The sequence below is a fragment of the Aphanomyces invadans genome (assembly GCF_000520115.1).
Source record: "Aphanomyces invadans strain NJM9701 unplaced genomic scaffold supercont1.3, whole genome shotgun sequence".
Lineage (NCBI taxonomy): Eukaryota > Oomycota > Saprolegniomycetes > Saprolegniales > Verrucalvaceae > Aphanomyces > Aphanomyces invadans.
The window spans coordinates 977,874-1,002,273 of record NW_008580148.1 but is presented as its reverse complement, the minus strand read 5'-3'; the positions used below and the strand labels follow the sequence as shown (position 1 = coordinate 1,002,273).

Sequence of the window (24,400 nt, the reverse complement as noted above, 5' to 3'; positions counted from 1 at the left end):
GTCGCTGTTGACGAGAGCGCAGCAACCCACGACTCCAATGCTCCGCAGACGTCGAATTCAAGCCGCACAGCGGTCAAAGCGCCGTCGCGCGCACGGCTAAGGACAGACTGCATCGTCGTCGACGCTTCTCATGGTTGCCGTGTTTGCTTGTTGGGGATGTCATAATGAAGATGTTGAGTAATATAAAAGAAGAATTATTTCTATTTGGTGAAATGTAGCCGAAAATGAAAATAATGCATGTGTGTGAGGCAAGAGAGGTGTGTTACTTTGCAACGATCGACCAGCACGCCAAGGAACAATGGCAGACATGTCCGGCGCGCCTGTGCAGCTGATCCGCGTCGACCCTGATGGATCGTTCCACGTCGGGGAGGCGGCTGTGAAGAAGCTCGAGAAGATCAAGGGAAAGATTGCGATCGTAGCGGTAGCTGGGTTGTACCGAACGGGCAAGTCGTTTCTGCTCAACTTGCTTGTGAGCAAGCAGACAGCGACGGGAACCGCCAACATGAACAATGGGTTTGCAGTTGGGGGAACGATCAATGCATGCACCAAGGGCATTTGGATGTGGGGTGAACCGCTCGTGTTGGAGGACGGGACGTCCGTGATCTTCCTCGACACCGAAGGTATCGGGTCCGTGGATCGGGAACAGACCCACGACACCCGCCTGTTTGCGCTCGCGCTGCTTCTTGGGTCGTACTTTGTCTACAATAGCCGCGGCGTCATCGATGGCAATGCGATCGAGGACTTGAGTCTCGTTGTGAACTTGAGCAAGCACATCCAGACATCGTCGGCAGCAGGGCTCGGCGGGTCCAGTGCCGCCGCGCTCCACGAGTACTTTCCGTCGTTTCTATGGGTTGTTCGCGACTTTGCGCTGCAGCTGCAAGATCAGGGAAAGGAGATCTCGTCGAAGCAATATCTGGAAAACGCTCTGAAGCCGCAGGTATGCTCCGTTAAACTTCAGCCCTGTCTTGACCACGGACTGGACTTGTAGGGCGGCTTGTCGGCGGAGGTGGCTGGCCGCGACCAAATTCGCTTGCTGCTCTCCGATTTTTTTCGCGATGTGCGTCCGCATTTGCCTGGCCGTGGACGCCATTCACGACCTGTTCACGTAGCGCGATTGTGTGACGTTGGTTCGTCCTGTCGAAGATGAGTCCCAGCTGCGCAACCTGCCCAATATTCCGTACGGAGACTTGCGCGGCGAGTTCCGCGCCAAGTTTGAAGCGATGAAGAAGCGTTTGCTTGAAAAAGCCACCCCCAAAAGTCTCTTTGGCAAAGCCCTGAACGGCGCCATGTTTACCAACCTCGCCAAATCGTACGTCGAAGCGCTCAACAGCGGCAAGGTACTTGTCACGTCGTTGGACCGACTTGGTTCGTCGCGTGCATGACTGTCGGTCCTGTAGGCCCCCGTGATCTCGAGCGCGTGGACGCGCGTCGTGCAGGCGCAGTGCGAAGACGCTGTCGACGAAGCGGTCGCCACATTCAAGAAGGAAATGAGCGCTCGCGTCGGCGACTATGTCGAAGGCAAGGAGCAGTTTGCCGACCGCTTCGAGGAAATTCTGACCGACGCCACGGCCGTGGCTGCCGATGCTCAAGTTGTCAACGCAGGATCAGGGACTGCACAATTTGATGAGTTTGGCAACTTGAAAAAGTTTGTGCCTGGCGCTGTGGTACCATCGCCAAAAGCGGTACTGCAAATTCTACGTCGTGGGGCCGCCAACGTGGTCGTGACGATGGAGGGGTGGCGTAGGTGGAGAACATTGTGCCGGCCAAAAGGCAAGCCCCGGTCGAACTCCAGCACATGACGTTGCCGGTGTCCTCTGCGGACCTCGAAGCCATCTACGAACTGTGCGAGCAACTCGCTGACCGCACCTTGCGCTTGAACGACATTGGGGACCAACCCGAGATGCAGCAGTTTCGAGTAAGTGTGCATTGTTGTGGCGACGTCATGTTGCATTTGGTGAAGTAGACGTCGTTCCGGACGTCGGCGCACGTCGTGCTGGACGTATACCGCCACAAGAACGCGGCGGCGTCCATGGTGTATTGCAAGCACTTGCTCAAGTTTTTGAGTGACAAGAAGTTTGGCGCGTTTGCTTCGTCCAAATTGGCGTCGCTGGGCCCGCTCGAATACCACCAACGGACCCTCAACTACCTTGACGATCTCAAGAGCCTGCGCGACGACTACTGCAAACTCGCGATCGGTCCTTCCGCAGACGCAGCCTACTGCCAGTACATGAGCCAGAACGTGTTTAATCAAGTCATGGAATGGACGGAAGACACGAACCGAGCGCACACAGCGCACTTGCAAACGCTGCAGGTACCGTCCATGTCGAGGAAGGCGTCGATCGACGTGACGGACATAGGCGGAAGCCAACGCGACCGGGCTCCAAGTGGCGTCGGCACAAGGCCAGGCGACTGCGATGAAGGAACTTGCGGCCCAGGAAGTGCAGAAATGCGAATTGACGCTCAAAGAAGCCGAGCGAAAGGCAAAGGTTTGTGTGAAAAACGTTGCCATGGCTCTATTGCAGTGGTCGCGGAAGCGAGGCGCTGATGCCGTCGATTTACCTTGATAGAGCGAAGTCGACGCGTTGAGGGCATCGCTGGACTACAAAACACACGAACTCGAGCATGTGCTCAACCACAACGCAACAATGCGTCGGTTGGCCGACACGGCGGTAAGCCATCGCGTGTAGTGGACTGGTCGTTGATGGCGTTTATAGCAACAAGGAAATGTCCGGGCAAACGAAGTCGCGACGAACAAGAGCCCGCAGTTCTTTGCTGGATACCTCATCAAGCAAGGGGCGATGTCAGGCTCTAGCCAGCGCTCCAAGTGGCAGCAGCGCTACTTTGTCTTGACGGGAGCCGCACTTCGGTACGTCTCGATCGCCCGGGCTTTTTGGTATTGACAGACACGCAGGTACTACAACACGAAGGACGACTTTGAACGGTCCCGCAGCGACGACCCACCCATCGACGTCGGCCGCGCGGTCATCGAAGAAGACCGCGAAATTGCCGAAGCCTTTTCGATTGCGTTTCCAGATCATTCGCACGACACGCTATACCTGCATGCCAAGTCGCAAGCCGTCAAAGACGAGTGGATCGACCACCTTCTTAAAGTGCGACGCAGTGCGGCACCCACCTCACGGACCCTCAGCAGCTCCAACAATAGCAGCAGCGGGGCGCAGTACCAGTTTTAGGATGTTGGGCGTCGTTGTTGATCATGCAATTCTCATGCTGATGCATGCATCTTGTGGCCCAAACACAAACTGCTTCTGGACTTTCGTTGATTCATAAAATCGCATTCCCATCGCAACTTTGGCTGACAACCATAACACCTATCGCTACATGGTGCCTCAAAGTGCCGCGTCCTCGTTGCTGCCGTCGTTTTCGTCCCCAGGCTGGGCCATATCCGTGGCATCGGCAAAGTTTATCCCACAAAGCTGCCCTGCGTGAACAATCGCAATCGGCTTGAGCGGAAGGCCGGTCGACGACCCGACGTCTTCAAAGTGTTTCAAGTAGACCAAATCTTCCGCGATGACCTGGCCAAATGCTACATGTTTGCCATTCAGCCATCCGCACTAGGCAAACGTGAGGTGTCGAGTGTAATATGCGGCAAGTACATCGCGGAAACAGACAAAGAATTGGGACTTGTTCGTGTTGGCTTGATGGGCCATCGAGAGCGTCCCGCGCATGTGCTATACAGCTTGTGCAATCATGTTGAAACATGTGCGAGGAGGATATCCGCACCTTGAACATGAACCCCTGCTCAAAAGACAACATGAGCCCACGTGACGTGGGCAATACGAACTACCTCATCGTCGAACATCCGGGAGCTTGCCGACGACCCCCCGATGCCGTTGCCTGCGTAGATAGGACCAGTGACGACATGCACGCTGGGATGTGCCAACTCGCCGTGAGTGATGTCGCCTCCTTGCATCATGAAGCCCGGGACGACTCGATGGATGTTGGACCCTTTGTACCTACGTCAAGGTGGCCCCCTCGATATGTTCATCCTTCACTGCGAGCATGTGGGGTGTATACCAAAGCATCTTTTTGCGGGCCTTGTCTTTGCCTTCACCCGTGCAGAGCTGTCGAAAGTTTTCAACTGTGATGGGGAGCTGTGGATAGAACAGCTTGACCTGTGTCAGGAACATGCACCGACGTACCAACCGTACCTCAAAGCGCAGACGCCGCAACGGGTCGTTTCCGATCGCGATATCCAGGTACACGACAGGATTGCCGCGCCCACTGCCCATCGTGAACTCATAGATGCTCTGGGACACCGGCACTTGCGTCATCCTGTTGAGCAAATGGATTGCCGCTTGAGATACCGGATATTATCCGTATAAGATGCCTCTATAAGATAGGGTTTTCAATGACATCCTCCTCTATCCAGTATCGTCCTCGTCCCGGCCATCCTGTGCAGGTCCGTTGGAAGTCTTCTTGACCCACGTCCTGTTTCCTGTACAGTCCTCCCAGCTCAACTGGCCAGCCTTGGATGTGCTGAGCAGCGTGACGCCTGCCTTCTCCTCGAGCAGCATCTGAATCTTCTTTTTGGTCTCGTACGTGGTCTGAACGTGAGGCGTACCAGGGTCATCGTTGTCCATATCTGTCGCTTGCCGCCTGGACGACTCCATCGCGTCGTTGTTGCTCCCAATGTTCAAGTGGCGGGGATGCAGCTGTAGGTTGAAGAAGCCGGGGGAGTGTTCAGGACGCTTGTACGACTTGTCGCCCAGAGAGCACAGCGCCAGCATGTTGCGCTCTTCCAGGTCTTCTCGATGCTTCTTTTCTCCCATTCTCTTCTCCAACTTTGCTTGGATATCCCGCTGGCTCTGCGCGATAGCGTTCGGGTGCACACATGATACTTTGTGTCGCACGAAACGCTGGGTCGGAGCGAAGTTGCTGCCGTTGAGTGCCGTGCTAATCCCTCGAGGTCGGTCCTCAACCACAGGTGGCATCCCAATGAGCTTCACACCCTCTGCACGGGGCTCCTTTGGTGGCGGATGCATCTTGGGCTTGATATTGGCAAAATGGTCGACGACAGGATGCACCACAGGTAGCACATGTCGACGTTCAACTAGCTGGTCATAGCGACTGGCGGGCGCTGGGACATGCCTCCTGTCCTGCCGCCACCATGGTGTGTGTTCCATATATGGGGACGTCAATGCCAAAGTTGTCTGCAACCGCGACTGTCCGTCTATTTTTGGCGCAACTGCAGATGCCACCACGAGATCTTCACGCCACACCGCGTCCATCAAGATATTCCTTTGTGTAGCGCCATGATGTGCGAAGTCAATTCGTCGAGACAATGCGTCGCCGTCAATCCAAACCCGATGTGGAGCGCCTATCCTTGGGGCAACAGCATGGAGGCCCAAGGCGAAGACCAAGTGCTGGGCACGATGCACGGCGGTCGCGACGCCAGGATGACAGCATCTGGAGTTCGGTTGTCATCGTGATGGCGCTCTGCACATCAGTGTTGGAAGCGTCGCGTTCCATCGTTCGAGGCATTCCGTCGTGGACTACACGGCGGGACGATGCGGCACTCGACGCTTCGAGCTGAAGACCCGTCGAGTTGAGATGGATGACTCTGCACCATCATTCGCGTCGAGACATGGAATAAGGACGGTGGATTCTTAAGCAGGATGAGATTCGCGGGCACGACGACGCGACGATGTGCAGCACGAGTGCTGTGACGGGCTTGCGCTGCTTTCGAACCCATGTGAAAGTGTTGTCGAATGAGCTGCGGCACGTATATCATTCTCCACATGCACGGGACTTGGCAAGTGGACACCAAGGTGATGAGTTTATCGGGGGGGCGTCTTGCAAACTCGAACCGTTCTCGATCATTACCGTAAGAAGGATTGATGTTGAACGCATCGCATGACACAACCCTCACTATCCATCGACCGAACACTCCGTCCAACGGCTTTGGTGCGAACGTCCTAGCTTGAGCCTCATATCCGCAGTCGTCGTATCTTTGGTGGCGATTCACTGCTTTGACATACCAAGATGCGCTTTGTCACCTGGGATTCGGTCAGTTGGATGGTGTCCTCACTTCCACCGATGTTTGGTGTCGAACAGGAATTCGTCTTTGCCGCTTTCCTCGAAGGACGCCATCACAATGTGTTGGTGTGCTGCATCAAGCATGACCGGGGACAAGGTGCGCGGGGAGGGGTTTCCGCCGAATGGAGATACGATTCATGAAAACACGATGAAATTTAGCCGGAATTTGTTCAAATATTGCGAAAATTCCATAAACTTCGACATTTGTCGATGACGCGCCAATCGACAAAATCCGCCGTGAGCAATGCACTTCCGCGCCAGGTTGGTGCTCAAAGTCGACAGCAAGCTCAAGCAGTCCAAGAAGCTGTACGACCTGGTCGTCGAGGACGACTCAGTATGCTTTAAAGACCCAGGAACGTTCCAGCGGTCATTTCCAAGGCCCGACAGGGTTGTCGTGGGGAAGCTCGTTGCCCGAATCCAGAAAGGATCGCGGTACTTTCTGTGCCGGTTTCCCGACCGTGCGAGTTTGCTTCGATGTGTCTCCAAGCTTGGCGAGATGGGGGCTGCAATCGTTGACTACTTTGACCTCATGCACCAGGACAGCACGAAGCAAGCACAACTCGCGTATTGCAACGACTACATGACATCTTCAGCACAACTCGAACGCGATGCACGCGACGTCCAGCGCAGCTTGCACGCTGCATTATTCGATCCTGCTCGTTAAGTTAAGCTGCATCTACAACACTCCAATCTCACAATGCGATGCTGTCCATGGCGCCGTCGGGTGGTGTGTACGTCGACTCCTGTGTGTACGTGTTGTAGTAAAAGTAGACTTGGTACGTGTCGTCCCAGTACTGCATCCAACCATTCCCCATGTCAACGCCATACGAGCTTGCATCCGTCGGTGTTGGTTGAGCGCGTTCCACCCCAGCCGCGACCTGCTCCACGCCTTTCACTTCAAGCGCGGCATCGGCGTCCTCTTTCTCAACAAACGTCGGCGGCCGGTCGAATGTACGCTGTCCCGTCTTCTCGTTGAAGTAGTATGGGATTTGGTTCGGGCCATCTTGCTTGCGCACCCAGGCGAGCGCGATGTCCTGTGCTGTGGCTTTGAACGCTGGTGGTGGCAGATACGTGCTGACTTTGGTCGATCGACTGAAGTACCATTCGCGGTGGGTCGAGTCGTCAACGTACTTTTCCCAGTCACCCAGGACCAAAACTGGTTCCCGAAATGGACTCGTGCGAAGGTACCACCCGTCCAACTCGTCTTGAGCAATCTCGGATGGCCACACTGATGGAAACTCGCCGTCGCCGTAGTCAATGCGCTTCCCGTAGTAGTCGTACAGCGTTCGGAACCGATGCCGACGACGTCGACCGCCGGCGTGGATGGCGTGCCAGCACTACGACGCAACACCAGACGAGGCATGTCAATGCAGACGCACACTGGGAAGGTTTGTACCTCGCTGCAAAAAAACTCGCCGCAGTCCCCGCATTCAGTCATCGCTGCCTCGACATCTGCACGCGCTGGGTGAAGCGTCGTTGTCATATCGTCGCCCAAGTTACCGCAATCGTTGCAGCGGGGCTTGGGCAGCAGATCCAGCAAGTCTTGAGGCATGCGCTGGCGAATTTCGCCCGTGTCTTGGTGCTGCGGAACACAACCCACCATAAGCTAGCTCGAACGAAGGGTCGTGTAGTCGCCGCTTACAAAATAGCACTTGGTCCCCGTCGCCGTATTCGGTACTTCCTTCCACCGCCGCTTCCGCGCATGGACCGCTTCTCGATACCGCCTTCGGCCCTTCTGGCCCCGCCATCCCGCCTGGATGACGGTCGCCAAGTGGTTTTCCATTTTTGCTTGCTTCACCAACCGCTACATGCTCGATCCGTCACGAAGCGACATCCCTTCGCACACAAAACCTGAATTGCGGCTTGCTGGGCTTCCCGTGCGGCCGCACGACCCAGTCGCCCTCGCCACCGCGTCTGGAGCTTTGTGGCTGCCTGTACCCGTCGTTGGTACTGCTCGTCCTTGAGCACCCGCAGCATGTGCTTGGCCATGTGTCCTGCTCCGACGAGTGTGTTAGGCCATGGTTGGAATCTGGTCGGACCTTGTTTGCGTCGCCATGCAGCCTGGAGACGCAGCGCGGCCTCCGTTCTCACTTGAAACTCACGGCCGAGTTTCATCAGTTGGTACGACAGCATGTCTTGTCGCCTTCGGAACCGTCGTTGAATCCTCTGAGCAGCCGCATTCAGTTTGGCTTCTTCATCGAGCTGTCGCTGCCGCAGGCGCTTGTCCCGCCGCCGGCGAATCACTCGTTGCAAACACTGGGCGGCTTGATCTTTCTTTCGTTGGAGCAGCCGCAATGCTTCCCGTTTTCGCTGGGCCTCGAGTCGCGCCGCGCGACCTTTGTAGAGGAGCTGGAGTTTGTTTGCCGCCGCTTCTTCTTCTGCCTTTTTTACTTTGAGTGCCTGGCATCATGTGACGAAACAAGTTTCGTGGTGAAGGGGCACACCGTCGAGTAGAGCAAGTTGCGCTTGCGCCACCCATACGCTCGAAAAGCTCGCTGAATGACCGTCGCCGACGCCTCGCGCCTCGCCTCGATCGCGAGCTTCAACATGCGCTTCGAGTTGAATATGTCGCGCGCTTGTTTCCTTCGCCACGCCGACTGGACGCGGATCACCATGGCCACGTATCGCTCCTTCTCCCGTTGCTTTCGGAGGCGCTCCGTGAGAGTACGGGCGACGTGTGCTCGATACGCTGCCTACACGAATGGAACTGAATGACGTGGCAACATGCCGACCGGTCCACACCTGAATCCGCGTGGCGGCGTCATGTTGCTGCCGTCGTAGCATTCGCTGCACTGCGGCGTACTTTCGAGCTTGCCGGCCCCGAAAGACACTCTGCATCTTGGATGAAGCCCAATGGATCAGCGCTTCTTCGCGCCGACGGGCAGCGTCCCGTCGGGCGACCTTGGCCCGATACAAACTCTACCCCCATCATCCAGAGGTTTGAGCACACTCTGACCTTTGCTATACCTGGATCTTGATCGCGGCCTTCCAGCACGTGCCATAATCGTCCAAGAACATCATGTCGGCTGCACGATGCTTCGGAACAATCCCCCTCGCCTTGTGGTGTTCATGGAGGTCGCCATACTTCCAGGCAGCGCGGAGTGGCTTGAGGGCTACGTACGAAATGGCCGAGTTCTACGGTCGACATAAAGTTGCAACGTTGGGTACAATGTGGTTGCCAAATGACGGTACCGACACATCCAACTCCATGAGTTTGGTGCATCGATCGGCCAGCCACGACACGCCGACGATGGTGATGCGATTCAATCCCGCGAGCCAAAGGTGCTGAAGGTCCATCAAGTGATCGGAAAGCGCGAGCAGCGCCATGTCATCGAGCCGGTGGCACCCTAAAAGTCGCGTCCTCCATGCGTAAGGACGAACGGCGAACGGCGACCGTACCGGTCACATCCAACGTGTGGATGTATGTGCATCCTTTGCAGACGCTCTGAATGCCTGCAGTTGTAACACGCTCGCATTCTCGAAGGCGCAGAGACTGGAGGAGAGGCAGGTTGCAAGAGCCCATCGCAACCAGCGCGGCGTCGTCGACAAGGCGGCAGTAGGACAGATCCAACTGCGTGAGTCGATGGCAGTGCCGGGCCATCTCGCGAATGCCGTCGCTAGACACCTTGCAGCACTCATGGAGGCAGAGCGTTCGGAGGTCGTGAAACCCGCGTGCAATTTGCTTGCATGCGACCTAGGTCCAGTCGTCAAGATTGAGAGGTAAAACAATGGGTGCGATCGAAGTACATCATCCACACGGAGGCACTTGGTCAAGTCCAGGTGCTGCAAGCGTTGGCATCCATGACTGAGCGCAGCAAGCCCTTGAGCATTGTCTCGCCCGAGGCTCATCCCGTCCGAGATCAAGATGGTGCTGCGCAGTCGAAGCGTGTGCAGCTCCCGGCAAGCCGTCGAAATGTATCGCAACCCAACGTCTGATATGCGAGGACACCCAGAGATGTCGAGAAACTCGAGCCATATGCACCCGTCTGCTATCGCACGGAGGGAGAAATCGGTGAGCTTGACGCAGTGCGCCACGTTTAGGTGGGCCAGCGCCGAACAACCCGCCGCGAGCCAGCTCAACCCTGCGTCTGTCAGGTAGTCGCAGCCCGCGACGTTGACGTGCTACAAACACAAGTCTTGTCAGATTCGGGGTCGCGGGGGGGGTGCAGACTTGGAGAAGTTTACAGCGCTCCGACAGCGGCAAGAGCGCCATGTCGGTAAGTTTGTACTGAAAGTCAGTGCGGCTCAAGTCGACGTGGAGCAGGTCGTGGCAACCGTTTGAGAGGGACAGAATGCCCATGTCCGATATCTACTCGAGGACTTGAAGGTGTCGAGAGCAGACGTCGCTTACCTCTTTACAACCTTGTGCGTGAAAGTGCTGGAGGTTGGGGCATGTACCAGCCAGTGTCCGTGGCACCACGTCAGTCGCCTACAACTCTCCAACGTGAGTTGCAAGCCAGAGGATCGAACTCGAGTGCACGCACGTGGCAGCAGTGGGAGACGTCGTAAAGCGTCAGCATGGGACAGCCGTTGGCGACTTTAAGCAGGGCAAACTCAGGGATGTGCTTGCACCCATGCACGGAAAACACTGCCGGCAGACGCTTAGACATTGTTTGTGTAGAAGTCACGCAATACCGTGGAGAAGCGGACAGGCTTCGCCGATGGCCGCTACGCCCATGCCCCCGAGATGCGGCATGTGGCTCAAGTCGATCTCGTGGAGATTCTTACAATTCACGGCGACCCATCGCACGAGGTCGTCGGTCAGCTAGTGGGAGGTATACTTTCCAGTCAACTCAACCAACCCGTCCGAGGCGGGGTGTGCATCCGCACCTTGGCCGTGCGGCTGAGATTAAGTGCATGGAGCCGTCCCGAGAACGATGAAATGGCGTGACGCACCCCCGCGTCTGTGACCTGGTCGGCAAATTCATGTACAGGTTTACCCCGCGCCTTTCACGGGGTACACTCACATGCTCAGCTCCTTGCAGATTGAAGCGAACGCTGGAAGCCGCTGGCTTGGCTCGTAAAGTCGGCGATGAAGCTCGCTTCGTGCCTGGGTCAGTGCCGTTATGTGCATGAAAAGCGATCGGAGGATGACGGGATTATCCCCACCTGGTAGGAGGTTCGCAATAGAGCTGACTGTCGCGTCGTCGGCGACTTGGTTGGTCGATGGCCACGCAACATGGGCTTGAACGGTTGCGAGTTTTTCCAGGCATGTGTCGTGCACGATGAGGCTCCACATCTTTTGCGAGTTCGTCATTTTCCGGGACACTCATTTGAGAAGAAATATCCCACCGAGAGATTTAAGTCGGGGCCAGTCATGAGTTCTGTCGGTAATGCGTTGTACGCCAAGTCGAAGGACGACAGGAGGCGCCGTTGGTTCGACGTGAGTTTGCTACAACGACATTATGGTGAGCATGGCGACCCTTGTAAATCTGCAGCCTACGAGGTTCGCTTGGCGCGCAACTTGAACAGCGCGTCCTGGACTGGTTCATCGATCGAGTTCAACCGGATGCCGCCATGGGACTTTCTCTTCCGGCTACGATCGACACAAACGGGCAACCGCGTGAGGTCCGTTAGGGTTGGCCGACAGACGTACCCCGCACTCCGCCCCATGGTGTGTTCGCTCCTGCTTGCATTTACGTCAATTGGTCGGTTACGTCTGAAACGTCGACGGTTTCATCTATGCACCTACAGCGTCTGCCGCGTTCGGGATGACTCATGGTCGGACGAAGCATCCACTCTGGTATTCAGTGCATCCACCGCAACGAAGGAGGGTGCGTGGCCCGTCGTCGTGGGTTGGTGGTACACACCCACCACCACCACCGCATGGCAACCCAGCTGACATGGGTTCTTCCTACAGGATTGTCCAAGGTCAATTATTTTCAAGATCGTTCAACAAATAGTCATGCGTTCTGATTGGCTAAAAGGTGTAGACGATATCAAATGATACGATGGATGTCGCCCACGGTAGCCAATCGAAAGATTTCGTCGTTTTTTATGGAGAGTAGGAAAATCTAGTCAAAAGGCGTCAATGGAATGCTCGGGCTGGCGGCATAGCACCCAGCCTTTGCCTGGAACTCGCCGACGGAAGCAGCGACTCTGTGGACACAAACGAGCGACGTTCGACCTGCACATGCACGAGCTGCAGGGCTTCCGTTCGACAGCTAGTGGAGTTGTCCTCTAGTCTTGTTCGAAGGACGCCCCGCGACGGTGGGGCATTGTCACATACCGCGTGCATGATGGCAGCAACACGTGTAGTACGTGCACCGGTGCGCTCTCGTGGCGCCACCGTCTGTCCCTCTGACGTCGATGAAGGAGCCCCAGCAACGTGCACACTCCTAGCTGCTGCATGCCCTGGCTTCATTAGCATGGCACGGCCGCGTTGACCAGCGGACACCACACGCACGAACATGCGGGAATCGTTCGGCGGGTATCTCGTCGCGCGCCCGACCGACTTGATTCATGTAGCCGTTGGATCACGTCCGAACACAGTCCACCTCCATCTGCAATTATACTGCCCAGATTGACGGTCCCCATGGGGGGGGCTGACGACATCCTGGTGCACCTATATTTTAATCAAGACATACTGGGTACACCATCAACCATCGGATAGGGGGCCCCACGAAACTTGCGCAGCAAACGACCAACACCACCGCCAACACGTGCAGAAAGGCGGAATCCACTGTCGTGGCGGTGGCGGCGTGAGATTGCGGGCCATTTTCCAATTGTTCTTCTCGTCCCAATGGGTCAGTCGATGATGGCGCGATCAACCGAGCCGTTTGCGTCGAGTCGAGTCCATTTTCTCCAGTACATTGACGTCCTGGTGTGTGCGACGAACGCGGGCGACGCAGGGCACCAACGGCATGTCCAGTACATGGTGCAGGTGAATGAGGTCGGCAAAGGCCACTGGGTCGTACCCCGGCGGTACACACAATTCCGCCTCTTGTGGCGCAGCGTACAGGACCTTGCCCGTGCGTCAACGGTGAAACCCACCGAGTCGAACGCAGGCAGCATGGGGCGGTTGCAGCGACTCGCCGAGTTCGATTTCCCCAAAAAGACGCTCAAGGTGCTCTTCGTCGGGACGGACGCGTCGTCCGCAGTCGTCGTCCAAGCCCGCGTCGAGCGGTTCCACACGTTCCTCACCACCCTCGTCCGCTTCCTCTTGGACTTTGAGTGGGGCGAAGAGCGGCGCCACGTCAACGCCATCACGACTCGCGACGCTACAAAATTGTTTTGGCTCGTCGCTAAGTTTATCGGTGTTCCGTCCACGTTTCGAACGACCACCATGGATTACCTCCACAACCATCCCGTGTGCCAGCACATGCCTGCAGCCCCATGCCACAAGTACCCCATCGTCGAGCCCGCACCACGCCGGCACTCAATATTCAAACCGGCGTCGAGAGCCCAACTGACGCTACGTCATCGGTCATCCGCCATGGCGGACGCAGCTGTGATGGGCAACCCGCCGTCGTCGGCCAGTGGTCTACCTCATGGCATGTTTCGCAAACAGCAGAGCAAGAGCGATCCGATTCCGAGGCCGAGTGTGTGGTTGGAATCCATGCGGGGATGCAGCATCGCACACTCGGACATTTTCTCGACGCCCATGCTCGGAGACGTCCCTGACTCGCCGCGAGATACGATCATCCTTGGCGACTAGATGACCCTTCCGTCAGATCGAATGGCGGCAACACCAGCTAACTCTATTTATTGATCATGAGTCCACTCCATCGTTCGTCTTTCTTAACAGGGGGACGCGCTGGCACACTTGTGTAGCAGGCTAAGTGTCGTGCCGGCGCCGCACAGAAGGCCCCAGATGTAAAAGATGGCGGCGACAGGCTGTTTTGTGTGTGCCACTGCGTCTACAGGGGTACGCAATGCAGTCATTCCTTGCTGACCACACATTCGAACTACCGCTTCATCGTGGCAGGAATGGCCGCACACAAACGAGTCGTACACGAGGACAATGGTGGTAGTGATTCCTAAAGATGCTACGATGCCAGAGCCATGGCTATGGCTGCCAGGAAGGACAACATGACGATATTTGGCGAGGATGCAGTCGATACAATCACAGGGGTAGGCGGCGCCGTCGTTGTCGGCGCAAACGTCAGAGGGATGATATTGTTGCATACCTTGGCCAAAGTGGACGCTGGTGTGCCACCCACCGTGCACGACAGCCCTGCAAAGTACCGCACCGCTTTCGCGCACGGATCGATCAAACACAACGGGCGCCATTCCGCCGCCCCGGTCGGGGACACTTTGACATTCGCGGCCAGCAAGCATTGGCGAAGCTGGTCAGGATAGGCTAAGGGCGTATCGTCCAGCGAGCATTCACTGGTCGAGTTGACGGTCACAGCCGGCGACGTTGTCGGTGGGCGGGACGCCATGTCGTTGTCGCAATACTTGGCGACGGTGGCGGCGGGGACGCCGCTGATGGAGCAATTCAGTGGCGCAAAGAGTTTGGTGTACTGGACGCAAACGTCGTACTTGCAAAAGACTGGAGACGTCGCAGCCGTCAATGTGGTCACACCAGACACGAGTTGGCACTGCTTGAGATATGGGGCAATGGCTGCCGTAACGTTGGACGAGCACGTTGCGTCGCACACGCCGCCGAGGATCGAGGCGGGCTCGTTGTTGAGCGTACAGTTCAGCGACCCCATGCCTCGGACCAAGTTGCGGCATGGCTCGTAAACACACGAGCGTTGAAACTCTTCCAGGGTAAGATTCGTCGGGGACATCTTGGACACGTTGAAGCACGCACTCAGATCTGAAGCAAGGGGCAACACGTCTGCTCCATCGCATTCGCGGCCACTGGCTGCGGCGGTGCAAATGATGCAAAAGATGGCGACTACCGCGGCGAAGATGCGGTAGCGCATGATGTTGTCAGTGTAGTGTCGGAGAGTGTCTGCGGCAGAGCCTTGATTCGGCTGCATGTTTTCTTGCACCAAGTGAAGGGCAGAGGATTTAAAATGCATTTTAAATCAGTCGAATGTGATCGCTATCGTTTGAAAACAAGTGCGATCATGCGCGAGGTGTGCTCAGGTTTTCGCTTAGTCAAGACACGTACGACCTTGGATGGAGCACACGTAGTGGTGATGCAACGCAAGACGACGATGTGGCATTCGCAAGTGGGGGAAGTGAGTGTCAGTCAAGCGGCATGGAATGTGTAGAGTTGATGCCTTTGTTTCACTGGAACAGATGGACGGACGTGTAACGTGTTTAAAATGCATTTAGAATGATGCCATGTTGTACGAAAGAAGCGCGGCCTGCAAGATCGGAGAGGTGACATAAACCGAGTTTGATGGAGCGTCCGGTCTTCAAATGCACCCGTTTCGAGAGAGACGACCCGGAGGGCTCACGCTTGCAAAGTCAGCAGCGAGGCCCGTATTTGCATGCGTGATCTGCACTTGTGTGATGGCGACGGAGAGGAGGCGACGAACAACGTGATGGGCACTGAAACGGCTCTGGCGGTTTCACGTGGGCGGAAGGCCGGTTTCGCAGTCCCATGGCCGCGATGTACTTCGTACACGAAGGCGAAAGTGGCCGTGAAGGGCCGTTCACGCTGCCGCAGCTGCAAGCTGCCTTTGCTTCTGGTCGTCTCGACGACACCACGTTGCTGTCTACCGCGGAGGACCCTGTCGAGGTCGCGCTGGAAGGCAGGGTTTCCCTCCGAGCGAAAATGCCCATGCACGGTAAAGCCAAATGGGCCACGCAGGTCGGTCATGTGCGCACAAGTCCTTGCAAAACCATCCCGCGACCTCCACCGCCACTGTCGCAACGACGTGAAGCTCTAGAGTCACCAGAGAAGCATGACGTCGGGACTCGTTCACGAGATGGATTCTCCATTATTGACGAAGGCGGGCCCGCCGTACAGCCACCAAACCAGACGTGTTGGAATCAAGATGACGCTTCGAACCAAGCGCATGCGGTGAGTTACACATTGGCGCACAAGCCACCATCATCCCACACAACTTTAGGACGTTCCCCTGGCGTGGTGGGCGAATCCCAAGGACGCGTTCAAACTCGTGCGAATAATGGGACGCCAACCTCCGAATCTTTTGGTTCGGGCAGCAGATGACCCGATGGCTTTAATTGTGGTCGCGGAGACCGATGTGATCACGGTTGAGTCGCCGCTGCCGCCGCCACTTCACGTGGACAACCTGGTGAATTTGAACTCGCCGGGCGAACCGGGAGTGCTGCATTGTCTTAAGCAGCGCTTTCTCCACCATCAAATCTATACCAACGTGGGCAAGCTCCTCGTGTCGATGAATCCGTTTCAGAAGCTAGTTCCTGCCTGCGCGGTACGACGCAAGGAGGATCCGTCGTGCTGAATTTGGGAATCGTGGGTAGTTATCGACGTACAGTCAAGTCGGACAAGCCGGCCAGCCGCCGCATGTGCACCAGGTCGCAGCCACCACGATCGAATCCGCCTTGCGCTTGGCGACACCGCAGTCGATTGTGATCTCGGGCGAAAGCGGGTCGGGCAAATCCGAAGTCACAAAGCTGTGCATGCAGTTCTTTTCCAGCGTACGCCCCGACATGTCGCTTTCCGACCACGATTTCGTATTTCGTCGCAGGTGACGACGGGGCAGATCATGGACTTGGAAGGCATGCTGCTGGCGTGCAGCCCCATCTTGGATGCGTTTGGAAATGCCACTACCATCCACAACGCGAATTCGTCTCGATTTGGTAAGTTTACAGCGCCTTCGTGCAGGGACGTGATCTGGTCGAGGTAGGTAAGCTGCTCAAGCTCCAGGTGAACGCGTCGGGAAAAATCGATGGATGTACGGTGACGGCGTACTTGCTGGAAAAGTCCCGACTCACGCGGGTGGATGACCGCGAGCGAAATTTCCACATCTTTTATCAACTCTGCGCCAACATGGACGCGCCTTGTCGAGAATTTGCCTTCTTGGGGGACTGTTCACCGACCCAAGACGACAGAAATGCATGGGCAATCACTATGGCTGCGCTGGACGCCCTCCGCTTCAGCACGGCAGAAAAGGACGGGATCGTGGCCATTTGCCACGGGATCTTGCACCTCGGCAACGTGCAGTTCGAAGGTGGCCCACTGGTCGACCAACCCGCGTAAGCCGTCCACGTGGTTCGATTTTGATGTTTACCAATCGAATCAAACCGATGCAGGTTGATGGAAGCAGCGGCGGCTCTACAATGCACGGCACAAGTGCTCGCGATGCGGCTGACCGTCCGTCGACTTCGAGTTCGCGGGGAATCGGTGTCCATGCCGTTGGTCGGCCCGAATGCCATGTCCAACCGTGACTCTCTCGCCAAGGTCAGCCACGTTCGTTATATGTTTGGCTGAGCGAGCGAGGCCCAGGCTCTGTACACAAGACTCTTCGACTGGCTGCTTCGTCGCATCAACAACACAATGATGACATCGACGACGGCCGCCCCACGTAGCCACATTCTCCTCGTCGACATCTTTGGATTTGAATCGTTTGATCGGAACGGTTTTGACCAACTCTGCATCAACTTTGCCAACGAAAAGCTGCAGCAGGTGGTGTCGGCACACCTGCATGAAGAGCATCGCGGTCGCGCTCATCTTGTCGAATTCGGTAGATGTTTCACGTGGTGGTCTTCGATGACGCGCTCGAGCGGTACAGGCAAGAAGGTCTGGCCGTTCCTGGCACTGGTGCCTCGCTCACACGACCCGAGGTGCGTCGACGGCGCCGCACGGTCGATAGCACGATGTTCACGTGGCCACGTAGGTACTGGACGTGATGGACGGCAAGCCCAAAGGCATCTTTTGGCTGCTCGACGACGAAGTTGCCCTTCCCAAAGTACATGCCGCCCCCCGTCGTCCATGCAACGCATATCGAATTGTAGGCCTCCGAGTCGTCGTTGCTGGCCAAGTTGGTCTCGGCGCACGCAAAGGCGACCGTATTCAAGGCCACCAAGTCGGCGCTGACATTCACGCTGGTCCACTACGCGCACCCAGTCACATACGACTGCGCTGACTTTTTGGCGAAAAACAAGGTCGTGGCACGGCCTCCAGCAAGTTTACCATGTGGTTCGACGTTGGATCGTTCTCGATAGGATCACGTTGCGGACGATATCGCTGAGTTCTGCCACGACGAGTGCATGCCGCTGCTCCAAGAAATGTCGTTGCATGCCGCGTCAACGCCGGCGAGGGGCGACGCCACTGTGAGCGCCAAGTTTCGACGACAGCTCCGAGAACTCTTGGCCGTTCTTGACGAGACATCGATGCACTTTATCCGATGTATCAAGCCCAACCATCACCAAGTAGGGTCGCCGCATGTTCAAACGAGCAACTCCATCACGTCGTCGTGTAGACTCCAGGCGTAGTCGACGGGCCGTACGTCGTCCACCAGCTGCGGCAAATGGGCATTTTTAAGGCGCTGGCGCTGCACCACGGAGGGCTCCATCCGTTTCGGGACTCGTACGACCGGTTCTACAACCAGTACCGGCGCATTGCAGGCAATCAAATCGACAAACTGGACCAAGACGAGCACATTCGGAAATCGATGGCGGAGAAATGCGCAGACCTCGTTCAGCTGTTTCCGACACCGGCAGCGTTCTCTATCGGGAAGACTTGTGTGTTTACCTCACTCGAGATGCACGACTGGCTCCAACGCAAGCGACTTGAAGTCGAGGCTGCCTCCGTTACGCTGATCCAACGAGTGTGGCGACGCACGGCCTGGCGACGTGCGTGCCAGCAACTCGGACAGTGTTGCTTGACCCTCCAACACGTGGCCGCCACAGACGATGCGATTTTGAAAGCCCATGTCGAACACGCCAAAATACTCTTGATACGCTACCCGTCCTGGCACCTATCGCGACGCCTTCGTGTACGATGCCTTGAAGGCGAAGCCCACCTGGACCGCCACCGCCGGCAAAACGCGTTGTTGGCACGCATCCAGCAGCCCCGACATGATCTTGGTAACCCTACCGCAAGGCTTTGTTTGACAACGTGCATTGAGCGAAACGTGTTAGACGCAATGGAGGCAGACTTGGCGCTCTGTGAGAAGTGGCGCCTGCAGTCGAATCCGCACGTCATGGCGTTCACGGCCGAGTACAGCCGTCTCCAGGCCGAGCGACAAGGCGTCATTCAAGCCGCCATGATGCTTCGATCCAAGGTCATCCACGTCGCAACGGTGGATGGCGCGTTGCGGTCTCGTCTAATGACCGCGGCCATTGCGGACAGAGCGCGGGCGGTCTTGCAGGTGTAACTCGTTCGCATCCACGTCCACCTTTCTTGACTGGTGAATGTAGGAAATTGCGTCGGAGCCGCCTGCCGTCGACGCGTTGGCAGCGGCCATTACCGACTCGTCCGTGGACGCGGCAACGCTACAGACAAAGTTTGCTGCGTGGACCCACTCGATCGTCGACGATGCAGTCGATGCCTTGGAGAAGCGGCACAAGTGGAGCACCTCGTTGCATGCTACCTTGCAGCTGTGCCACAGCTTGTGCAAGCTCCGAACGACCCTTCGCGTCCGTTGAGTTGTTCCAAAGCCGCCACTGACTTGCGAGACGTTCGTAGGCCATGACGCAGGAAACAGTCATGAATGGCCTTGCGGCACTTAAGAATTGCCTTGCAAGTTCCGTGCCGGACGAGGCCGACAGTCGGCTCATCACATCGTGGCACACGGAACGGCAACTGGCCTGCCGAGTTGTTGACGACTTCGACCGCATGCACAAGTTGCTCGCCAAAGCATGGTTGTGCAAAGTGCCGCAGGAGGTAGTGTTTCTTGACTTGTGCGATCAATTGGCAGTCGTCGCGCTTCGATACGGCATCCCGTTCGACCGTACCCTCGTCAGCGAAGCGCACTCGATGCTCGCCGCGATCCGCCAAGAAAAACTGTTCCTGGTCGAAGTAGAGAGCTTGATCGCGGTGCGTGTTCGCCTGCCGACCTTTTTCCGGAGCATCGATAGGTGGGCCCGGACTATGCCGCCAAGTCGCATATTCATATCGATCGGCTCCACCACCTCGGGACCGTCTTTTCCGTGCCGTCGGTATACGACAAGACCGAAATCGCGTCCAACGTGTGTCTGTACTTGAGAGACCTGCGTCGCGCGGCAAAGGTATGCGTCGAGTTGGAGCGCTGTATCAGGAATTGTGCGCGGCTAGGAATTGTTTGAGTGTACGACGCTCGATAGAGTGGAAGACGCATGGACAGCCGTGCAAGCTATCCTGTGGGTCGGACATCGCCAGGTAGTTTGCCAGTGAAATCCGTGGCTTGGATTGAGAATGCAACCAGTTCGACCTGCTCGCGTCGGATAAATGGTTTCGCGCGATGGCGCATGCACTTGAAATGGAACAACAAGCGGCGATGGACCTCGTCGTCTTCAAGCGGGCGTCCGTCCGCGTTGCCGAGGCCCTCCACGTCGCGATGGCGTCCAACTCGTACGATGCACTCCACGGCGCACTCGATCAAGTCGATCGCCACCACCTCCATCGCGACTACACGCTGCGCGACCTCGTTCTACGCGCGAAAGATGCTGTCCAAACATTCAAGAACATTCGGCACGAGCTGCGTCATGCACGTTTGAAAGATCCGACGCCCGATGAAAATCGTCACGACGAACTGGACGTCCTCTAGGCCATTCAAGTCAAATCTTTAGCAGCACTCGAGTCCGCTGTCGACAAAGCAGCGAGGTAATGCCCGCCGTCGTTTTCACCACGACGTGTCCCGACCAGTTGAATCTAAACGGCTCGTGTGCAGATTGCAAGTGCATTCTCGCCTTGTCCATCGGGCGACTCGGTTGTGCAAAAGCTTGAAGCAGCTGCAGGTGGAGTTTTCGTTGTGCCAATTTGATACCAACACCGATCGCCTTGCGGCGTTTGTTCGGCATTGCGACCACCTGCGCCTTCCTTCCCCGGCCAGATCGAGAGTCGAGACTTTGCTCACCCTGTCGCAAAACAAGTTTTTGCAAGAACAGCTCAAGGTATGGCCGACTGTCGTCCGAACGTTGAGGTCCCATTTGAGTCGTGTCCGTTAGTGGGCAGTGGAGCACCACGCGCCGTCGCACGACGTCCTGAAAATCACGTTGGCTCTGAAACAAGCGTTCTTTCAGCATAGCGGTCGCCTCTTCGACATGCAGCACTTTCCACGCCTCCGACCTACCACTGTTTTGCAGCCCATGGCTACACCCTATGCACCATCGCATCCTCCAGTCCTGTCAACGTCGCTGACGGACCTCGACGCTGGCGAAACCAAACTTGCCGTCAAGATTTCGAAATCCATTCACGCGTACCTCGGCAATCACGCGTTGTACCTCCTTCGCGTTGCCCATTTTCTCGTCTGCACGGGCCTTTCAAGTCGCCGCCTCGCCGACGAAATTTACGTACAGCTCGTGCAGCAGCTGCTGGCCATCCATGGCATCGACCTCGGCCGGGCTACCCAGGTTCGTTTGGATCTCGCTTCATATGCTGCGCTCACAGCTCGTGCAGGCATGGACGTTGGTCCAAATCTGTGTGTTAACGTTCGCCCCGTCCGACGGGTGCTGGAACTATCTCGAAAGCTTTCTCCGACGCCACAATAAGTTAGCCTTGGTTGACCATCTCCATGCACCAAAGCCACCGGCACTTGTCCAGCCCGACATGGCGGCATTGTACCGGATCGCGGCGCCATCTCCGCCTCGCCTTCGCACGGACGGATGGGTCAAGTTCACCCTACCACGGCAACCACGTCGCCGACGCAAGTGGTACGAGAGGACGTGGCGGTACATCAACTTCGTGCGATTCACTCCATCGTCCTAGGCTGGTTCTGGAAGGAACGACGCTGTATGTGTTCAAAGATGACTCGTTCAAGCGCGACGCTGTCGCCGCGGTCAATCTCCTGGACGTAGCCGATGTTCAAGCGGACGTCGAGGATGGGCAGTTTGCGATTGCGCTCGAAACAAGCCAGGACAGGTGGATGCTGCACCTCGCTAGCCTGGACGAGCATGCTAGATGGCACCATGCCATCCACGACGCCAAGAATTCTCCATGGCGTGCCGTCCTATTGGAACGATGACCATCTTGCTTCGGAAACGTTTGAACTGTGTAGCGTGGGAGTGGAATGAATGGCATGTCACCAGTCTAGCTCGTGTCGTGGTGGTTGGAATGACGCGAGAACAGATGAGCCTCGCTCCGCGCGCCTTTATGCAGATCGTTTGGGTGGTTCAGGGCTGCCCTGACTCACCGACCAGCGCGGTGTGCCACCATCCTGACGGAGCGTCTTGAAAGGGTTGCATGATGCAACCAACCAGGTTCTGCGCGACACGCCTCACACTCGAAGTCTAAAAATACATTTGCCGATGGATGTGGCATCGCGGCGGTCGATCCCGTCGTACATGCGGGCGACGTCAAGCAGCGAGAATCGCATGGCCCACGGAATGATGCACAAACGAGTGGCAACGTCAGCGCCGCCGTTCCCATCGACCAGACCGCGACGCTGGACGACAGTCAGTTGTCCATCCACTGCAACCCAACAGGACAAGCTCCCACAAGCGACGGTCGGATGGCGATCCATTCCGATCAAGCCAGTCAACGACGATGAATCGACGCCAGAAGCCACGACGCCCGTGGACGAGTCGAACAACCAAGATGAGCCACAGCTTGGGGTACGTGTGCGCATGCTCTCTTGACGGTCGGACTGTAAGGCCATCGTAGTCAGTCACATCCAACTCTGCATCCTTGCACGTCGATGACTTGACGCGCCTCGGGTACGAGCAGCTGGCCATGACCAAGAGTCTCCAGGAGCAAGTGCGCGACCTCACGAGGAAGCTTGGTCCGTTGACGTTGGCGTCTCCAAGCTCTATTCCAGGTCGACATCATTTCCCAATTCAGAGTCCGTCCAAAGCAATGGAGAACGTCGTGCTGAAAAGTGCTCTCGAGGGGGAAAATGCACGCCTTCGAGCTCGACTACACGACGCAGAAGCTCAGCTGTCCACCCAAACCACCACCATTCGACAACTTCAGGCCGACAACGACGACCTGCAATCGCTTCTGCAGTGTGCATCGAAAAATCTCTCAAGAGAAGAAGACCGGGTGATCCGACTCAAGAAGGAAATTCAGACCTTGCTCTGTACAGCCTCATGCAACAATCAGCACGAGCCATCGCCACCTTCGCCAGCGCGAGACAAACAGAATTTCCCTCCAGTGTTTGGCTAGTTGTAGCTAAAACTTCACCATGTGCACTCTATCAAAAGGACCGACCGATTCACTACACTGTTCAGTTTCGTCCATTTCGTTCATGCATGTCAACATAACCGAGTACCTTGTGGGCAATACAGTTTTGCACGAGGCTCGGACGCTTGCGAAATAGGAGCAACCGACGGCGATCGATGGCCACCACAGCCACCGAGCTGTCCGTATGCCTTTGGGGACGATGTTAGCATCCTGGTTCTGGTAGGTGTGGGAAGCTCTCGAGGGACCTGCGACTCGAACAGGAACAGGTTGACATTGACTTTGCATTATGCATGGCGACGTTGATGCAGCGCAGCCTGTTGACGCTGTTGCAAAGAGGATGGCCCCTACTTCGTGGCCACGATGAGGTACGTTTCCATGGCAATGGGCTGTCCTTTGGCGAGCCAGGCCGACGCCAGGTCGACCAGAATCGCGTGGCGTTTGGCATGAACGTCCTTGTCTTCGACGGGAAAGAGGCGGCCCACGAGCGTCGCGTACTTGCCAGCATCCCACTTCTCCACGACAGACACGTATGGCCACGCAGTCGCGGCAGCGAACCCGGCGGCATGGATCTTTGCTTGGAGGACAGACAGGTCGCTGCCCAACGCGTAGTTGGACGTAAAACCGGACGGGGCCCCGAGCTTTTCGTTGGCAGCAGCCATCAGTTGGAAGAACGGCGTGTTTTCTGGTCGGCCCCAAATGACAAACCCGGCGAGCCCACCGGGAAGCAGCACGCGATGGCATTCTCGCAACATCGCGTCCGCGTCCGGCACGAGCTGCAACACCAACGTCGAGATGTATCGATCGAACGACGCGTCTTGAAACTGGAGCTCTTGGGCTGCAGCACGACGTGAGAGCGAAAGAAATGGTGGACTGGGACGTACAATTTGCTTCGACAAAGTCGAGGGGAAACGAATATCGCGACGGCGGGATGTTCTTCTTGGCAAAGTCCAACATCGACGGGGACAAGTCCGTGAGAGTGTACTTGACGCCGAGTCCAGACTCTTGAAGGTAACCCAACGCGTCGAGCGAGCCCAAGCCAGCCCCCGCGCCGACTTCCAGCACGGTTGTCGCCGAGTCCAGGTTCAGGTGGCGGTGGAGTTCGCGGGCACTCTGAATCGAGACGTGTGTGTCAAAGGTCTGGGTGTAGCTGGACGCGAAAGAATTCCACTTGGCACGCAAGTCCGCAATCACGTC

The 24,400-nt window shown here is 56.8% G+C and overlaps 10 protein-coding genes across 12 annotated transcripts; 5 read left to right on the top strand and 5 right to left on the bottom strand.

Annotated features, from left to right (window-relative positions):
- The first annotated feature begins 265 nt into the window (after positions 1 to 265).
- H310_01999 lies at positions 266 to 3,301 on the top strand. 2 transcript variants are annotated; one of them, XM_008865362.1, is made up of 10 exons: positions 266 to 937; positions 989 to 1,057; positions 1,110 to 1,337; positions 1,398 to 1,682; positions 1,745 to 1,915; positions 1,964 to 2,311; positions 2,358 to 2,486; positions 2,568 to 2,669; positions 2,715 to 2,866; positions 2,912 to 3,301. In XM_008865362.1, exons 1-10 carry the CDS (start codon positions 299 to 301, stop codon positions 3,189 to 3,191), a joined length of 2,403 nt encoding a protein of 800 aa, XP_008863584.1. In that variant the 5' UTR covers positions 266 to 298; the 3' UTR covers positions 3,192 to 3,301. The 2 variants fall into 2 exon arrangements, with proteins under 2 accessions (XP_008863584.1, XP_008863585.1); XM_008865363.1 differs by having other exon boundaries at positions 2,715 to 3,301.
- Positions 3,302 to 3,347: 46 nt separating this feature from the next.
- On the bottom strand, positions 3,348 to 4,292 carry H310_01998 (hypothetical protein; the record flags this gene model as incomplete). Its single annotated transcript, XM_008865361.1, has 7 exons — positions 3,348 to 3,572; positions 3,615 to 3,689; positions 3,742 to 3,756; positions 3,806 to 3,855; positions 3,907 to 3,974; positions 4,036 to 4,127; positions 4,170 to 4,292. The coding sequence occupies 7 exons, from the start codon at positions 4,290 to 4,292 to the stop codon at positions 3,348 to 3,350; spliced, it is 648 nt and encodes a 215-aa protein (XP_008863583.1).
- A 90-nt stretch (positions 4,293 to 4,382) lies between these two features.
- On the bottom strand, positions 4,383 to 5,003 carry H310_01997 (hypothetical protein; the record flags this gene model as incomplete). The annotated part of the gene is made up of 1 exon (XM_008865360.1): positions 4,383 to 5,003. The coding sequence occupies one exon, from the start codon at positions 5,001 to 5,003 to the stop codon at positions 4,383 to 4,385; it is 621 nt and encodes a 206-aa protein (XP_008863582.1).
- Positions 5,004 to 6,271: 1,268 nt separating this feature from the next.
- H310_01996 (hypothetical protein) lies at positions 6,272 to 6,866 on the top strand. Its single transcript, XM_008865359.1, has one exon. The coding sequence runs from the start codon at positions 6,302 to 6,304 to the stop codon at positions 6,719 to 6,721; it is 420 nt and encodes a 139-aa protein (XP_008863581.1). The 5' UTR covers positions 6,272 to 6,301; the 3' UTR covers positions 6,722 to 6,866.
- On the bottom strand, positions 6,274 to 11,687 carry H310_01995 (hypothetical protein). Its single transcript, XM_008865358.1, has 22 exons — positions 11,654 to 11,687; positions 11,501 to 11,593; positions 11,350 to 11,449; positions 11,167 to 11,296; positions 11,025 to 11,107; positions 10,888 to 10,968; positions 10,693 to 10,822; positions 10,542 to 10,645; positions 10,409 to 10,486; positions 10,229 to 10,366; positions 9,805 to 10,179; positions 9,457 to 9,751; positions 9,250 to 9,404; positions 9,025 to 9,192; positions 8,800 to 8,976; positions 8,502 to 8,750; positions 8,097 to 8,457; positions 7,909 to 8,051; positions 7,700 to 7,861; positions 7,558 to 7,639; positions 7,454 to 7,509; positions 6,274 to 7,394 (listed from the first exon to the last, which is right to left on the bottom strand). The coding sequence occupies exons 1-22, from the start codon at positions 11,668 to 11,670 to the stop codon at positions 6,750 to 6,752; spliced, it is 3,822 nt and encodes a 1,273-aa protein (XP_008863580.1). The 5' UTR covers positions 11,671 to 11,687; the 3' UTR covers positions 6,274 to 6,749.
- A 1,103-nt stretch (positions 11,688 to 12,790) lies between these two features.
- Positions 12,791 to 13,784, bottom strand: H310_01994 (hypothetical protein). The gene has a single exon (XM_008865357.1). The coding sequence runs from the start codon at positions 13,342 to 13,344 to the stop codon at positions 12,805 to 12,807; it is 540 nt and encodes a 179-aa protein (XP_008863579.1). The 5' UTR covers positions 13,345 to 13,784; the 3' UTR covers positions 12,791 to 12,804.
- A 228-nt stretch (positions 13,785 to 14,012) lies between these two features.
- H310_01993 (hypothetical protein) lies at positions 14,013 to 14,970 on the top strand. The gene has a single exon (XM_008865356.1). It carries the CDS (start codon positions 14,043 to 14,045, stop codon positions 14,361 to 14,363), a length of 321 nt encoding a protein of 106 aa, XP_008863578.1. The 5' UTR covers positions 14,013 to 14,042; the 3' UTR covers positions 14,364 to 14,970.
- Positions 14,971 to 15,520: 550 nt separating this feature from the next.
- On the top strand, positions 15,521 to 22,114 carry H310_01992. 2 transcript variants are annotated; one of them, XM_008865354.1, is made up of 23 exons: positions 15,521 to 15,982; positions 16,032 to 16,355; positions 16,405 to 16,581; positions 16,632 to 16,743; positions 16,791 to 17,139; positions 17,197 to 17,344; positions 17,390 to 17,569; positions 17,632 to 17,727; positions 17,781 to 17,852; positions 17,899 to 18,048; positions 18,109 to 18,315; positions 18,366 to 18,972; positions 19,027 to 19,256; positions 19,306 to 19,524; positions 19,574 to 19,924; positions 19,966 to 20,115; positions 20,162 to 20,245; positions 20,292 to 20,573; positions 20,634 to 20,689; positions 20,757 to 20,979; positions 21,034 to 21,438; positions 21,485 to 21,738; positions 21,794 to 22,114. In XM_008865354.1, exons 1-23 carry the CDS (start codon positions 15,560 to 15,562, stop codon positions 22,047 to 22,049), a joined length of 5,355 nt encoding a protein of 1,784 aa, XP_008863576.1. In that variant the 5' UTR covers positions 15,521 to 15,559; the 3' UTR covers positions 22,050 to 22,114. The 2 variants fall into 2 exon arrangements, with proteins under 2 accessions (XP_008863576.1, XP_008863577.1); XM_008865355.1 differs by having other exon boundaries at positions 21,485 to 22,114.
- A 203-nt stretch (positions 22,115 to 22,317) lies between these two features.
- Positions 22,318 to 23,241, top strand: H310_01991 (hypothetical protein). Its single transcript, XM_008865353.1, has 2 exons — positions 22,318 to 22,638; positions 22,688 to 23,241. The coding sequence occupies exons 1-2, from the start codon at positions 22,333 to 22,335 to the stop codon at positions 23,186 to 23,188; spliced, it is 807 nt and encodes a 268-aa protein (XP_008863575.1). The 5' UTR covers positions 22,318 to 22,332; the 3' UTR covers positions 23,189 to 23,241.
- Positions 23,242 to 23,550: 309 nt separating this feature from the next.
- H310_01990 (hypothetical protein) lies at positions 23,551 to 24,205 on the bottom strand (the record flags this gene model as incomplete). The annotated part of the gene is made up of 2 exons (XM_008865352.1): positions 23,551 to 24,041; positions 24,088 to 24,205. Coding segments are annotated over 2 exons (608 nt in total), but the record flags the coding sequence as incomplete, so codon positions are not given.
- Positions 24,206 to 24,400: the final 195 nt, after the last annotated feature.

Bases quoted from the DNA above. Each gene is read 5' to 3' on its own strand.
- H310_01999 (XM_008865362.1), top strand. From the start codon at position 299: ATGGCAGACATGTCCGGCGCGCCTGTGCAGCTGATCCGCGTCGACCCT. The intron at 1,916-1,963 runs GTAAGTGTGCAT...TTGGTGAAGTAG, and splicing joins CCGAGATGCAGCAGTTTCGA to ACGTCGTTCCGGACGTCGGC. The intron at 2,867-2,911 runs GTACGTCTCGAT...ACAGACACGCAG, and splicing joins TTGACGGGAGCCGCACTTCG to GTACTACAACACGAAGGACG.
- H310_01996 (XM_008865359.1), top strand. From the start codon at position 6,302: ATGCACTTCCGCGCCAGGTTGGTGCTCAAAGTCGACAGCAAGCTCAAG.
- H310_01995 (XM_008865358.1), bottom strand. The intron at 11,450-11,500 runs GTAGGCTGCAGA...ATGTCGTTGTAG, and splicing joins TTGCGCGCCAAGCGAACCTC to CAAACTCACGTCGAACCAAC. The intron at 7,640-7,699 runs GTAAGCGGCGAC...TGTGTTCCGCAG, and splicing joins CGGGGACCAAGTGCTATTTT to CACCAAGACACGGGCGAAAT.
- H310_01994 (XM_008865357.1), bottom strand. From the start codon at position 13,344: ATGGTGGTCGTTCGAAACGTGGACGGAACACCGATAAACTTAGCGACG.
- H310_01993 (XM_008865356.1), top strand. From the start codon at position 14,043: ATGCTACGATGCCAGAGCCATGGCTATGGCTGCCAGGAAGGACAACAT.
- H310_01992 (XM_008865354.1), top strand. From the start codon at position 15,560: ATGGCCGCGATGTACTTCGTACACGAAGGCGAAAGTGGCCGTGAAGGG. The intron at 17,140-17,196 runs GTAAGCCGTCCA...AAACCGATGCAG, and splicing joins CCACTGGTCGACCAACCCGC to GTTGATGGAAGCAGCGGCGG. The intron at 20,690-20,756 runs GTAATGCCCGCC...GCTCGTGTGCAG, and splicing joins GCTGTCGACAAAGCAGCGAG to ATTGCAAGTGCATTCTCGCC.
- H310_01991 (XM_008865353.1), top strand. From the start codon at position 22,333: ATGGATGTGGCATCGCGGCGGTCGATCCCGTCGTACATGCGGGCGACG. The intron at 22,639-22,687 runs GTACGTGTGCGC...AGGCCATCGTAG, and splicing joins AAGATGAGCCACAGCTTGGG to TCAGTCACATCCAACTCTGC.